The 16,336-nt window shown below is 48.3% G+C and overlaps 1 protein-coding gene across 2 annotated transcripts in view; it reads right to left on the reverse strand.

The window, feature by feature from the left end:
- The window catches only part of MORC2 (MORC family CW-type zinc finger 2), a 98,836-nt gene that overhangs the window by 44,386 nt on the left and 38,114 nt on the right, over positions 1 to 16,336 (reverse strand). For both annotated transcript variants that reach the window (XM_065417774.1, XM_065417773.1), the window contains exons 6-9: positions 15,051 to 15,159; positions 14,504 to 14,663; positions 14,287 to 14,398; positions 11,836 to 11,961 (exon numbers count right to left, since the gene is read on the reverse strand). In XM_065417774.1, coding sequence (XP_065273846.1) covers positions 11,836 to 11,961; positions 14,287 to 14,398; positions 14,504 to 14,663; positions 15,051 to 15,159 — 507 coding nt within the window. The remainder of the gene's footprint in view (positions 1 to 11,835; positions 11,962 to 14,286; positions 14,399 to 14,503; positions 14,664 to 15,050; positions 15,160 to 16,336) is intronic.

Genomic DNA, 16,336 nt, shown 5'->3' on the forward strand with positions numbered 1-16,336 from the left:
TTAAGAGGTGCACAGAACCCACAACTCCAAAGCCAATGGGAACTAGGGTTTCTCAGATGGCACCAAGATCACCTTATTCTTAGCCCTGGTCTACACTGGGAGGGGGGATCGGTCTAAGTTACACAACTTCAGCTACGTGAATAACATAGTTGAAGTCGATGTACTTAGATCGACTTACTGTGGAGTCTTCACCGCGGTGAGTCGACTGCTGCCGCTCCCCTATCGCCTCTGCCTGCGCCTCTCGCGGCTCTGGAGTAGAGGAGTCGACAGGAGAGCGCTCGGGGTCGATTTATCGCATCTAGACTAGACTAGATGCGATAAATCGATCCCCGCTGGATCAATCACTGCCCGCAGATCCAGTGGGTAGTGTAGACATACCCTTAGAAGCCTCCAAGAACAGGGATTCCAGAACCTCCCTTGGAAGCCTATTCCAGTGCTTAACTATCCTTATAGTTACAAAGTTTTCCATAATATCTAACCTAAATCTCCCTTGCTGCAGATTAAGTCGACTATTTCTTGTCCATTCTTCAGTGGACAGAGAATTGATCATTGTCCTCTTTATAACAGTCCTTAATATATCTGAAGATTTATCAGGTCCTCCCTCAGTCTTCTTTTTTCAAGACTAAACATGACCTATGAGGAAAGATTATTTAAAAAAACTGGGCAAGTTTTTTAAGCCTTTTATCATTTTTGTTGCTGGCCTCTGGACTCTCTTCAATTTGTCCACGACTTTCCTAAAGTGTGGCTTCCAGAACTGGACACAATACTCCAGCTGAGACCTCACCGAAATCAAGTAGAGTAGAACAATACCTCCTGTGTCTTACATATGATACTCCTGTTAATATACCCCAGAATGACACAAGCCTTTTTCGCAATTGCATCACATTGTTGGCTCATATTCAATTTGTCATCCTCTATAGCCCCCAGATCCTTTTCATTGTTCCCCATGTTGTATTTGTGCATCTGATTTTTTCTTCCTAACTGTAGTACTTTGCACTTTACTGAATTTCATCTTGTGGCATTCATTGTCAATGTCATTTTGAATTCCAATCATGCCCTTCCAACTGCAAGCAATCCCTCCCAGCTTGGTGTTATCTGTAAATTTTATAAACACACTCTCCACTCCATTATCTAAACCATTAATGAAAATATTGAATAGTACTGAACTCAGAACAGACTCCTGTGAAACCCCCACTAGATATATCCCCCCATTTTGAGAGTGAACCATTGATAACTATGGAGTACAATCTTTCAACAGTTTTACACCCACCTTATAGACATTATTTCCCTAGTTTCCTTATGAGAATGTCACTTAGAAGTGTATGAAAAGCCTTACTAAAATCAAGATACATCACTTCAACAGCTTTCTCCCCAGCCACTAGGCCAGTAACCCTATCTAAGAAGGAAGTTAAACTGGTTTGGCATGATTTGTTCTTTGACAAATCCGAACCAGCTATTTCTTTATAACCCTATTTTCATCTAGGTGCTTACAAAATGATTGTCTTATAATTTGTTCCAGTATCTTTCCAGGTATCAAAGTTAGGCTGTCTGGTCTAGAATTCCCCAGGTCCTTTTTATTCCCCTTTTTAAAGATAGGGTCTTCATGTACCCTTCTCCAACTGTCTGAGACATCACCCATCCTCCATGAGTTCTCAAAGATAACTGCTGACAGTTTTGAGATTGCTTCAGCTGGTTCCTTAAGTGTCCCAGATGTGTATTCCACTTCAGTGTGTGTGTGCCCAGCATGCTGGAACATTTTGTCTAGCCATACTCAGAGGGATGGCACTCACGCCTCGTGGCTGTGGCTCTTCCTCTGGCTATATCAGGCAGTGCCACCCCAACCCCCATCAGTTCCTTTGCACCGAAAGTCTGATGCAGAGGGGATGAAGGGTGGGTTGTGGAATACACGCCTGCATCACTTCTCAAAGAACCACAATGACAGTAAGTAACAATTTCTTCTTCTTTGAATAGATGCAGACATGTATACCACTTTGATGACTCACAAGCAGTACCCCAATCTGGAGGCAGGGCTTGGAGTCTGCTGGAATAAGGATCACAGGACCGCCCTTCTGAGGCCTGCGTCCACTCTGGACTATGCAGTAATAACATAATGGTCCGTAAACATGTATGTGGCCAGCCTCCAAATGTCCGGTATGGAAATATCATTGAGGAATGCGATCAACATCGCTTGCGCCCTGATGGAGTGAGCCCATATCTTCTGAGGAGGCATAGCCAAAGCTATTTCATACGCAGTCTTGATACAAGATATTATCCATCTAGAGATGGTCTGAGCAGAGACCGCTTGCCCTTTCATGCAGTCCGCATAGGAGACAAACAGGCAGGGTAAAGCACGAAACGGTTTAAGTCCTGTCTAGATAAAATGCCAGACATCACCTGACATCCAAGTTATGGAGACGCTGTTCCTAAGGGGAAAGAGGACCCGGGTTTTTCCCTAAGTCGCAAATTCAGGCGGTGTAACTGAGATGCCACCTTGAACAAAAACTTTGGGTGCAGTCAAAGTGTCACTTTGTCCTTGGAGAATAGAGTGTAAGCTGGCTTGGGCCATGAGGGCTTGCAACTCTCACACCCTTCTTGCGCATGTGATAGCTATCAGGGACATAGTTTTCTGAGACAGGAGGGGGAGTGGACAGGACTTAAAAGGCTCAAATGACAGGCCCATGAGAGCAGCCACAACCATATTTAGGTCCACAGGGGCACCAGTTTCGGATCGGAGAATGAAAGTGGAGAAACCCTTTCCGAAATCTTGTCACCGTGGCATTGGGAAAAAATGACTACTCTTGAACAGGGGATGAAACGATATTGCTGCCAAACACACTCTTAAGTGAACTGACCACAAGGCCCAATTGCTGAAGATGTAACAGAATGTTGCAGTGAAATTGACAAGCTAGCCAACAGCTAATGTAAGTAATTCAGTGTCTACACTGCATGGCCCTAACTACACCAACATAAGCCCTATGTCTCTGGTGGAGGTGGAGTTACGATGCTGGTGTAGTAGGGCACTTACGTCAGCGGAAGCAAGGCTGGAGTGTAGACACTGACATAATTAGGTTGATGTAAGCTGCCTTACATCGGCCTAACTGTGTAGTGTAGACCAGCCCTTTGTTTTCCTTTGTCGCAAACAGGTTGATGGTCCAGACACCCCCATGTTGCAAAGATGACCTGGAGGACACGCTCCTTCAGAAATCACTTGTGGTTCCGGGAGAAGACCCTGCTGAGATGGCCTGTGAGATGATTTTGCACCCCTGGCAAGTGGACTGCTACTGGAGTGATGTCTTACATCTTTTCTTCGATGTAAAACTGCCACAGATTGATCACCTCCACACAGAGTGACCTGGAATGTGCTCCCCCCGTCTGCTCACATAGTACATCATAGTGGTAACATGCGAACCACTGAGTGTCTTATGCGGTCCCCGAAGGCACAACATACATTGTGGATGGCCCAAATTTCCAACACGTTGATATGGAGCGAGGCTTCCTGTTCTGACAAAGGCTCTGCAACCTCAACGAGTCCAGATGCGCCCCCCACCCACCCAGAAGGGAAGTGTCAGTTGGAGAGGGCTAAGTGAAGGGAACTCCTTGGCACACACTGTGTGGGGACTCTCACCAAGGCAAAGAATCTAGGACTGGTGGATGCAGGTGAACCAAACTGTGTAGAGAATGCAGGGCAGGGTGGTAGACTGTCCTGAACCACATCGCCAGGTTGCGCCTTCTCCCTCTTCAGAACTGGACCACTTGCGTGCAAGTGGACATGCGACCCAATAGGCTCAGACAGATGGCGACTGTCGTGGCGGGCTGAGATTGCAGACTGAGGAAGAGCTGTTGCATTGCCTGGAAGCGGTCGGTCGGCAAGAACACCTCGACCTCGTGGAATCTAACAGGGCTTCAATGAACTCAATTTTTTGAGTGGGAGCTGAACAGAAGAACCGTATACTGAAAGTGGCATTCTCCTACTACAAAACAAAAACTTTCTATGGCTCAGGAGAATTGCCACATGAAAGTAGGTCCAGAGCAGCAAACCAGTCATTCTGAAACTGCGCGGGGAAGATCGCCGATAGAGTGATCATGCGGAATCTCACATACTTGATGGATTTGCTGAGGCTGCGAAGGTCGAGAATGGGTCTCATCCCCCCCTTGGATTTCAGTATCAGGAAGCACCAGGAGTAAAAGCTATGGCCAGAGTGTTCTGGCGGAACTTCCTCCACCGCTCCCAATGTCAGAGAGCTGACCTGCTCAATGAGAGTGTTTTGTGAGAGGGGTCCCTGAAGAGGGATGGGGAGGGGTGTGGAAAGGGGTTGTGGAGAGGAACTGGATTATGTAGCCCGATCTGACAGTGTCTAGGACCCAGCTATCAGAAGTAATCGAGTCCCAAGCACTGTAAAAGTGGGCTAGCCTGTCCCCAAAGGGATGGAGGAACAGAGAGGGTGGGGTAATGACTGGACCAGTGCTCTGGACTCAAGAGTCAAAATGGGTAGTCAGCCAGCGCCGGAGGGAGGGAGCATGGAGTGCCTGAAGCCTGAGCCTGACTGCATCCTCTTTTGGGATTGATCCCCTCTTTCTAGGGTATTCCTGTTGTTTCGGGGTGAAAGACTGCACAAAGGAATGCTGTGGGCAATACTATTGCTGCACCCCATAGTGGCGTCTTTGCGCAGACAGCACATACACTCCCAAGGATCTTACAGTAGCCCGGGAATCCTTAAAGCAGTGCAAAGGGTCATCTGTCATGCCTAGGAATAAGACTCAGCTGTCAAAGGGTAAGTCCTCAATGGGTTTCTGGATATCCAAAGCAATCCCAGAGTTTTGCAACCAGGAAGCCATCCTCATAGTTTCTGCCGAGGTCATGACACTGGCCAAGGAGTCCACAACATTGAGGGTGGATTGCAGGGACGTTTTGGCTACCAAGCAGTCTTCCACGATAAATGCCCGAAACTCCTCACGTGAGGCCTTGAGCAACTGGTCATTGAATTTAGACATGGCTGACAAATTGAGGAAATCATATTTGGACGGCAAAGCTTGTTGATTTGTGATCCTCATCTGTAGGGATGATGAGGTATAAATCTTCCTGCCCAGAAGAACCAATCGCTTGGAATCTCTGTCCTTGAGGATAAACTGGAACCTACCCTGCTGGAACCTCTTACCACCACTACAACCAGGGAATTCGGGGCCCGATGGGAATAGAACCCCTCAAATCCTTGCATGGGAACAAAATAGCACTTTTCCATGCACTTAGTCACTGGTGGTACCGAGGCCGGTGGTGTACACCACAGGGCTTTTGCCAGCTCAAGGAGCACATCACTGATTGGGAGGACCACTCTCCCAGGAATGGCGGGCTGTAAAATGTCCACCAGTTTGGTGTGTTCTCTTGGAGAAACTCCTCCTGGATGTCCAGGGATCCAGCTACATAGCGTAAAAGGTCCTAATACACCTTGAAGTCTTCTGGAATAGAAGGGGAGAGTGAACAAGAAAGTATGGCATCATCCAGTGACAAGGACGAGGGGCTTGGCTGAGCCAAAACCGGCTCTCGCTCCCAGGAAGACATACCCGGGAGGACTCTGGCAGCTCAGCAGAGGGGAAGATCATTGATGCCTGGGTTTATGGTTAATCCAGGTGACTTCAGCTTTGAACAGGATGAAGAGCAGGATCTCTGAGAGCAAGGAGCATCCCACGGAGTCCAAGGAGGCCACTGATATGGATAGGGCATTGGTGGCCAGTAGGTGCCAAGACATGGACCTCTGTCTCAGCCACGGGGCACATGCCAACTCTGGGAGTCATATTGGTCCACTGGCGGTCCCCGGAGTTCATCGGGTAATGCAGAGTGGGAGGATGATGGCTCCAATTTAGAATCAGAGACCCAGGAGGAGCGATGCCTAAGGGCATCAACAGGCGTTCTGATTCATCCGTCGCCCAGAATGAGGTGTGGATCGGTGCCCCCGATGAAGGCAGTACCATTGGCACCAACCATGCTGGTGCCACAGGCAGCGTCAGTCCCAGCGCAGACAGCGGTACTGGAGTGCCCGAGTGCATCTATGTTGAGAGTTGTATGAGCCGCCATGGGAGCACCTTTGGCGTTGACTGCAGCCGGTCCAAAGATGGTCTCGGTGCTGAGGTCCCCTGCACCGATTCCAGTACTAGCTTCATACCTGTCACAGGAAGAGAAGCATCTAGGTACGGTGCCAAGAGGCACAAAGGTTCAGTGGCACACTATATTGGACTGGCTGCCAAAGGCACAAGCCTTGGAAAGCCCTGGACCAGCAGGGAGGACGGAATGGAAAGGCAGAGCAGGTCCACCACAGCCTGATTCACTGACTCAGTGGATAGTCAGTACCAGCATTGCCCACGTTGGTACCAGACTCAATGGACGCCCGGAGGCCAGAACCGGAGTCAACAATATGGGATTTCTGCCCTTGCCACTTGGTTCTTGGGAAGGAGTCAGAGGTACCTGCACCATCCTGCATGCCGGAACGGTCCCGTGCTGGTCTGTGCTTTTTCTGGGGAGGCAGAGGAGTCGGCCCACGACCTGGAGCGGTCCCCACTGGTCTTATGACATCTTTTCCTTGGTGCCAATAACAGAGAACAGCTCCTCAACATCTTGGGAAAGTCACCTGCTCCAGAACGAGAGGCAGCAGCACTCTCTGAACCTGAGGGTGATCTTCGGGCCAAGTAGAGCCTCGGTACCGGATCAGGCTGCATAGCCTGTTCAATCAGGTGCTGCTTGAGACAAAGGTCCCTCACCACCTGAGTCCACTTCTTGAACAACCTACAGAATGACCACACTTTTTAAGGTGGGTCTCGCCAAGACAAAGCAGGCACAGCGTGTGGGGGTCACTCTTGGGGATCACCCCTCCATATGAGGGACCACAACGAGGGCATCAATGGGGAACACTATCTACTAACTATACAATAAACTAAGCAAAGACTAAATGCAAGGTTGTGCATACAAAGCTCCGATTCCAGCTACAGGTGGTAAGAAAGAACCGAGAGGGGTCAGGGCGGTGCCACCTCATATAGCCGGGGAGGGGCCACAGTCATGAGCATCACCCCTCTACAGTTACTGCTATACAAAACCCTCCAGCTCCAGCGCGCTGGCATGCACACACCTGAGTGGAATACATGCATCTACGCGAAGAACTGCCAGCTCTACAGAACTCCTTTATCCCTTAGATTTTCTTTCCATGGACCTTACCTATCAGTTCTGAGTTTGTTAGAGTCTGCTTTTTTGACGTCCTTATTCTGCTTCTCTCACTCCTTCCCCTTTCCTTAGAATTATGAAATCTATAATTTCATGATCATTTTCACGCAAACTGACTTCAACCACCATATTTACAACCAATTCCTCTTAGTCAGAATTAAGTCTAAAATGGCTGTCCTCCTGGCTACTTCCTCCATCTTCCAAAGGGGTTTCCCCCCCTGCATTTGGTGCAACAGGCTCATGGCCCTTAGAGACAGAGTACAGGATCTTGAGACCAGAGTGGCTGAACTGGACGAACTAAGGGAGACAGAAAAATACACAGACAAGATGTTCTGGAACACAGCAGAACAATCCAACCCACAGTCTGATAGCGTCTGTGCTGTTGAGGAGGATGAAAGTCTCAGGGAAGGAGGAACATCATGCAGCAGCAGAGGGAATTGATCCCATAGTTGGGACCATCCTTGCAGATGATGTCATGGTATCCTCTCACACTGAGGATTTCTCTCCAGGGGAGGGAACACCTCTTATTAGGAAGAGACAAGTAATAGTAATCAGAGAATCATAGGACTAGAAGTTACCTCAAGAGGTCATCCAGTCCAGTCCCCTGCTCTCAAGGTAAGTCTAAGTATTATCTAGACCACCCCTGAAAGGTGTATGTCTAACCTGCTCTTAAAAATCTCCAATGATGTAGATTTCACAACCTCCCTCCGCAATTTATTCCAGTGTTTAACCACCCTAACAGTTAGGAAGTTTTTCCTGATGTCCAACTTAAACTGCCCTTGCTGCAATTTAAGCACGTTGCTTCTTGTCCTATCCTGAGGTTAAGGAGAACAACTTTTCTCCCTCCTCCTTGTACCAACCTTTTATGTACTTAGTTTTATGAAAACTGTTATGTCCGCCCTCAGTCTTCTCTTCTCCAGACTAAACAAACCCAATTTTTTCAATCTTTCTGCATAGGTCATGTTTTCTAGACCTTTAATCATTTTTGTTGCTCTTCTCTGGACTTTCTCCAATTTGTCCACATCTTTCCTGAAATGTGGCACCCACAACTGAACACAATGCCCCATCTGAGTCCTAATCAGTGCAGAGTAGAGCGGAAGAATTACGTCTTGTGTCTTGCTTACAACACTCCTGCTAATACATCCCAGAATGAGGTTTGCTTTTTTTGCAACACAGTGTTACACTGTTGACTCATATTTAGCTTGTGATCCACTATGACCCCCAGATCCCTTTCCCCAGTACTCCTTCCTAGGCCGTCATTGCCCATTTTCTATGTGTGAAGCTGATTGTTCCTTCCTAAGTGGAGAACTTTGCATTTGTTCTTATTAAACTTCATCCTATTTACTTCAGACCATTTCTCCAGTTTGTCCAGATTTTAAGCCTATCCTCCAAAGCACCTGCAATTCCTCCCAGCTTGGTATCATCCGCAAACGTTACAAGTGTGCTCTCTCTGCCATGATCTAAATCACAGATGAAGATATTGAACAGAACCGGATCCAGAACGGATCCCTCCGAGACCGCACTTGATAAGCCCTTCCAGCTTGACTGTGAACCACGGATAACTACTCTCTGGGAACAGTTTCCCACCAGTCATGCACCCACCTTATAATAGCTACATGTAGGGTGTATTTTCCTAGTTTTTTTATGAGAAAGTCACGGGAGACAGTATCAAAAGCAGTACTAAAGTCAGATAGACCACATCTACCACTTCCCCCATATGCACAAGGTTCATTACCCTGTCAAAGAAAGCTATCGGGTTGGTTTGACACGATTTGTTCTTGACAAACCCATGCTGATTGTTACTTATCACCTTATTATCTGCGAGGTGTTTGCAAACTAATTGCTTAATTATTTGCTCCATTATCTTTCCGGGTACAGAAGCTAAGCTGACTGGTCTGTAATTCACCGGGTTGTCCTTATTTCCCTTTTTATAGATTGGCACTATATATGCCCTTTTCCAGTCCTCTTGAATCTCTCCGGTCTCCCATGATTTCTCAAAGATAATCACTAATGGCTCAGATATGATCTGTCAGCTCCTTGAGTATTCTAGGATGCATTTCATCAGGCCCCGGTGACCTGAAGACATTTAACTAGTCTAAGTAATTTTTAACTTGCTTTTTTCCTATTTTAGCCTTTGATCCTACCTCATTTTCACTGACATTCACTATGTTCGATGTCTAATCGCTACTAACCATTTTGGTGAAAACTGAAATAAAGAAGTCATTACGCATTTCTGCCATTTTCAGTTATTGTTCCCCCCCACCCCCCACTCACTGAGTAACGGGCCTACCCTGTCCTTGGTCTTCCTCTTTCTTCTAATGTATTTGTAGAATGTTTTCTTGTTACCATTTATGTCTCTAGCTACTTTAATCTTATTTTGTGCTTTGGCCTTGCTAATTTTATCCCTACATACTTGTGTTATTTGTTTATAGTCATCCTTTGTAATTTGACCTAGTTTCCACCTTTATTTTTATTTTTTTTTGAGTTTCAGATCATTGACGGTCTCCTGGTTAAGCCAGGGTGCTCTGTTGCCATACTTCCTATTTTCCCTATGCAGTGGGATAGTTTGCTCTTGTGCCCTTAATGTTTCTTTGAAAAACTGCCAACTCTCTCGAATCATTTTCCCCCTTACACTTGCTTCCCATGGGATCTTACCTACCAACTCCCTGAGTTTGCTAAAGTCTGCCTTCTTGAAAACCATTATCTTTATTGTGCTGGTTTCCCTCCTACCATTCCTTACGATCATGAACTCTACCATTTCATGATCACTTTCATCTAAGCTGCCTTCCACTTTCAAATTCTCAACCTGTTCTTCCCTATTTGTCAAAATGAAATCTACAACAGTCTCTCCCCTGGTAGCTTTCTCCACCTTCTGAAATAAAAACTTGTTTCCAATACATTCCAAGAACTTGTTGGATAATCTGTGCCCTGCTGTGTTATTTTCTCAACAGATGTCTGGGTAGTTGAAGTTCCCAATAACCCACAAGTCCTGTGCTCTGGATGATTTTGTTAGTTGTTTAAAAAAAGCCTCATCCACCTCTTCTTCCTGGTTAGGTGGTCTGTAGTAGACTCCTACCATGACATCACCCTTGTTTTTTACTCCTTTTATCTTTACCCAGAGACTTTCAATAAGTCTGTCTCCTATTTCCATCTCAACCTCAGTCCAAGAGTATACATTTTTAAGGCAACACCTCCTCCCTTTTTCCCCCTGCCTGTCCTTCCTGAGCAAACTGTACCCTTCTATACCAACAGTCCATTCATGCATATTATCCCACCGAGTCTCTGATGCCAACTACGTCATAGTTGTGTTTATTAACTAGTATTTCAAGTGCCGCCTCCTTATTCCCCATACTTCTCGCATTACTATACAGACATCTAAGATACTGATTTGATTCCCCCCCCCCCCACGCTCTCTCGTCTCTCCCTTATCCCTGCTATAATGGCCCATGCTCCTCCCAGATTCCGAACCTTCTCCCAGGTCTTCATGTTTTTGACTTGGATCGGGGGGATTAGATTATTAGAAATACAGATAGTTGGGTATGTGATGTCCAGGAGAACCACATGGTGAACTGCCTGCCAGGTGAAAAGGTTGCAAACCTCTCAAGACATCTAGACAGACTTATGTGCAGTGCTGGGGAGGCTCATGGTACAGGTAGGTACCAATGACATATGGAAAGTCTAGGAGGCCAAATTTAGGCTGCTAGGTAAAAGATTAAAATCCAGGACTGCCATGGTAGCATTTTCCAAAATTCTTCCAGTTCCATGGATAAATTGCCCTGTTCTGTTCGTTCCTCCTGATGCATCTAGCACCAGCCACTGTCAGAAGACAGGACTCAATATGGCCATTCTTATGTTCTTAAACAAAAAGTTGTCCCCAATACACTCCAAGAACTTATTGGATATTTTGTGTTTTGGAGTGTTACCTTTTCAACAGATGTCAAGATAAAGTTCCCCATTACTACCATGTCTTGAGTTTTGGATATTTGTTATTTGTTTTAGAAATGCCTCATCTATGTCCTCCTCCTGATTTGGTGGTCTATAGTAGACCCCTACCATAACATCACCTATTTTTTTTCCACAGTCTGACTCCATGGATTTGGAAGTTGATGTCTGAGTAGGTTTAAAATGAGGAAAAAACAACTTTGCCCAGACATCATATAAAGTTAAAACTGCTGTATCTAAAAAGACCACCACCACCACACACTTAGTGTTTCTAGACACACAGCCTACTTTCATTTCCACATGATGTAATTTTCATAATACCCCAGGTGGGAATTTCCCAACCATACCAAACTGGTTATTGTTGTCTGAAACAAAGTTGTGACATGGCAAAGAACATGGCCTTCACTCCTCTGTATGCCCTGAAAGGGAACTGAACCCCATCGGTTCCAAGGAGGATTTTCTGAAGCCTTGGCCTTTTCCTTGACCTTAATGAGAGCAGAGGTAGGCAAACGCTGATCGCTATTGAAAATCTTGCTCTATGACTTCAAATTAGACACTGTCGCTTGATTTTTATGGCTTCTACATGGTCTTATACATGACAAACACACCCAGCAAGCTACCAGGGATATAACGGGACCACAGGGGCCTTGTGGCTGAACGTGACCCCCCTAAGTCATGGCTCCTACCTGGGCTTGTAGAGGCAACAGGAAAGTCGCTTGGTTTGCACTTTGTGTCCGTGGATGAAGATCCTCATTCTCGGATCAATATAAAGGACAGCAGCATAGGCACGGAAGGAGCGACGCTCTGGCTTCCTGCAAGAGGAGGGAGCTTACAGAAACCAGATAGTCCAGTCAAACCCAAGCAGTGCCCTCCACTCCACTTACCAGAGAAGACAGCCCATCCTATCCAACCCTGAGCAGCACCCCAACACTCTCCCCATACCAAGTCATAAGTCCCTCCCTTCCCCAATCTATTCCTGACCAATATCCATGGTCCAGGAAGCACTGCACAGACTCCCATGCCAATTCATCTGCCAAGCAATGTCCCACAACCCCTTAGTCAAGCAGAGATCTTGTCTTCATCCATCTTTCTTCCACACTGAGCACATTCATTGAGGAGACAACTCCCTTGCATGTAATCAGTCCACAAGTACCACCGCATACTCCCTTCAGTGAAGAACCTTCTTCTCTATCTGTCCCAATGCTTCCAGGTTCCCATACATCAAAATGAAGACCCCATCTTTTCATATGCCCTGTCCCCTACTCTGCTTTCCAAAGCAGAAAATCCCCCATCTTTGTTCCCAAGCACCTCCTACACTGTCTTCCCTTGAGCACACGACTCACTGTGGCAAATGAAGTTATGGGGCTCCACCAATCTTTCACCAGAGACAGAATTTTCATATACTTGAAAACAGGGTGAGGTCAGGATGAATCAGCATGGCACTGTGAGGTAGCTGAGGCAGCTAGAAAAGGCTTCAGCAGGCTTTGGAGGTGGGCTTCTGTGGGAGACGGGCAATCTAGGGAGTGTGCATGCAGCCTGTTTGAGTAAAGGCCAAGGTTCGAGCCGCAGCTGGAGAGTTTTGGTTTGGATCTATTTGGTTGGTTTAGGACCAGTTTGTTTATTTTCTTGCTATAAACCAGCTTGCAGGGTGGACAAAACTTCCTAGCTTGCTCGTGTCTGCATTCCACCATGATGAGCCACCCTGAGCACTGCCCCAGGTTCCCCTTCACTGAGAAAGCCTTTGCCCATCCATATCAGTTTCCCCTTTACTGAGCAAAGGATTCTAATTGTGCGTGTCTGACCAGTGCCCCAGGCTCCCCTACACTGAACAGAGGGTTCCCATCCCAAAAAGGCCCCACACCCAATCCTTTGAACAGAGATCCCAACATTCAAATCCAGTCCTATTGCCCCCTCACCTTGGTTAGGCAGCTAGCATCACCAGAACTCCATGTCTGGTCACAATGTGGATGTAGCCACCCAACTCAATCACACTCAAACACAGTTTGAGAGGGAGGCCTAGAGATTTGCCTTCCATCCCAGTAATCCCTTCTTTCAAATGATTATAAACTTACTCTATACCCCAGGTCTCTCCCTCCCCCCATCTAAATTAATCAAGTATCAGTGCCACGTTTGCTAATGTTCTATTGTCCTCTTTGGGCATCCAGAGCACAAGAAGAACTTCCATGAGCTGTTAAGTGCATCAACGTCAGGGAGCAGGAGGTAAATTCCTTCTAAGCTGCGTAGCCACACAGCAGCCTATTAAGCGCCACGCAGGCGCTCGGGGCTGCCGCAGAGAGAGATGCCTTTCCACCAGCCCCGGACCTGCCGTGGCCGGGGCAGAGGCACCCCTCCCCCAACCCAGCCCTGGCCAGGGGAGAGAGGCCCGTGGCCTAACCTGCCATGGCTAGGGGAGAGAAGCGCTCCTCCCCCAGCCCCAACCCAGCCCGTCCACGGCACCTCTCCCCCCCCCCCAGCCCAGGTGCTGCTGCGGGGAGAGAGCGCTGATGGGAGTCCTCTCTCCCCGCTGTAGCCCCAGGGCCAGCCTGCACCCCAAACCCCTCATCCCTGGCCCCACCCCAGAGCCCACACTCCCAGCCGGAGCCCTCACCCCCCTGCACACCAACCCTCTGCTCCAGCTCTGAGCCCCCTCCCACACTCCGAACCCCTCACCCTCACCCCCATCACATGAATTTTGTTAGCTGAACCAATATGAAGCTCACGTGTCACACATCAGCTCCATATTGGTACACCTCTACCTCGATATAACGCTGTCCTCAGGAGCCAAAAAATCTTACCGCGTTATAGGTGAAACCGCGTTATATCAAACTTGCTTTGATCCACCGGAGTGCGCAGCCCCGCTCCCCCTGGAGCGCTGCTTTACTGCGTTATATCCAAATTCGTGTTATATCGGGTCGCGTTATATCGGGGTAGAGGTGTACACATAAAATTCATTCCACACATGCGTGGGAAAAATTAGAGGGAACACTGAACAGGAGAGCCAAGGAACTTCTGAAATCCCAACCTGATGCACTCCAGAATGCAGAATTCTCATCAACTCACCTGCCTGAACAGAACATATCAGCCTACAAACACCACAAACCATTCACAGGGACAACCCCAGCACCTGTTGCACTTACGTTCCTTCAGGGGGGGTTTCTGCCATCTGGATATCTCGGGGGTCGGAGGTCACATCCAGCTCTGGCTCCCCATTATCCATCAGTTTGAGATTAAAGATAATCACTAAGGTCCCTGAGTAGGTGACAAACTTGAGGTTAGCTCCATCTAATGCCATCCAAATGCCTTCTCCTGTTTCCATCTCCAATTGCCCCATGCCCAGCATCAGTTGACACTTACCCTTCTCCCCAGGGATTTTCTTAAACTGTTCCATCACCTCTTGCTCTGACTTGAAGGGGGAATACTTGTAAATGAGCTCAGTCTCAATTGCAAATTTTTCCATATTATCGGTCATGGGCTCCCGGGTACGTGTGTTCCAGGTGGGCAGTGGGACAATCACCTGTGGAAAGGATTGGATGGGGATTAAGATGAAGCGCCAACACTTTCTCTTGAGAAAAAAACTGGCTCCCATGCTTGGGTTAAGTTATTTCTTCTGATGGCCTCTACATACAGCATTGATCCACTTCCTACCCCCTCCAATAACAGCTGAGTATTAATTCAGTGTCCAACACCCAAAAACACTTGTTTCCCATCCCCTCGGATTTACCTTTTTATACAGTTTATTTTCTCAAACCAAGATATTTTACCCCAAGTACATTGTAAACCACAAGAAAAATCAACTTCAGAACAGGTTCTTTTCCTCTTAGATGAGGTACAGAGAACAACAGAAGGCTCATCTTAGCAAATACCTAGCATTATATTTTAGAGTGACAAAGGGCATGCAAACCTCATCGATCCCTTCTTCCTCGTGAAATGTGCGTGACAGGAAGAGGCAGGTCATAGTGGTGTCTTTCTTAGTGAACAGGATAAAATCCTTCCCAATCCGCATGGAACCCCTGAAGGCAGATTTTAGAGTGTGTGGAAAGTCAGTTTGAAAAAACTCAACACTTTCTACTACAAGTCCTGGGCTACCAGGGTCCCTTCCCCCAAACTATATTTTTTTAATTAATTTTGAAATGCCAACAAACATGAGATAATATTCGAATATCTCAAAATGGTTTAAGAGAAACATCTTGTCATGCTGTACAAACAAAAATCCCAAATCACTCATGCCCTAAATAACCTTATTCACCCCACACAGATGACAATCCAGAAAAGGACATATTTTCGTAGGATTAGATCAGAGGTGGGCAAACTGTGGCCCGTGGGCCACATCCGGCCCACGGGACCCTCCTGCCTGGCCCTTGAGTTCCCAGCCGGGGAGGCTAGCCCCGGGCCCCTTCCCTGCTGTTCCCCCTCCCCCGCAGACTCAGCTCACCATGCCGCCAGCATTCTGGGCGGCGAGTTCCTGCCGGGCAGTGTGGCTGCGAGAGCTGACAGCCTGCCCCGGTGCTCTAGACTGTGTGGCTGGCTCCGGCCGGGCTGCCGGGCAGCGTGGCAGCCAGTCCTGGTGCTCTGAGCAGCATGGTAATGGGGCAGGGAGTAGGGGGGTTGGGTAAGGGGCAGGAGGTTCCAGGGGGCAGTCAGGGGACAGGGAGCCGTTAGATGGGGCAGGGGGTCCCGGGAGGGGGCGGTCAGGGGACGGGGAACAGGGGGGGTTGGAGAGGCGTGGGAGTCCCGGAGGGCCTGACGGGGGCGCGGGTGCGGATAGGGGTCAGGGCAGTCAGGGGACGGGGGGGTGGGTGTTGGATGGGGGTGCGGTCCCAGGGGCCGTTAGGGGCGGGGGGTCCCGGGAGGGGGCGGTCAGGGGACAAGGATCAGGGGGGTTGGATGGATTGGGGGTTCTGAGGGGGGCAGTCAGGGGGCGGGAAGTGGGAGGGGGCAGATAGGGGACAAGGAGCAGAGGGGTTGGATGGGATGGGGGTTCTGAGGGGGGCAGTCAGGGGGCGGGAAGTGGGAGGGGGCGGATAGGGGACAAGGAGCAGGGAGGTTGGATGGGTTGGGGGTTCTGAGGGGGGCAGTCAGGGGGCGGGAAGTGGGAGGGGGCGGATAGGGGACAAGGAGCAGGGAGGTTGGATGGGTTGGGGGTTCTGAGGGGGGGCAGTTGGGGGCGGGAAGTGGGAGGGGGCGGAT

The sequence above is a fragment of the Emys orbicularis genome, chromosome 16 (assembly GCF_028017835.1).
Source record: "Emys orbicularis isolate rEmyOrb1 chromosome 16, rEmyOrb1.hap1, whole genome shotgun sequence".
Lineage (NCBI taxonomy): Eukaryota > Metazoa > Chordata > Testudines > Emydidae > Emys > Emys orbicularis.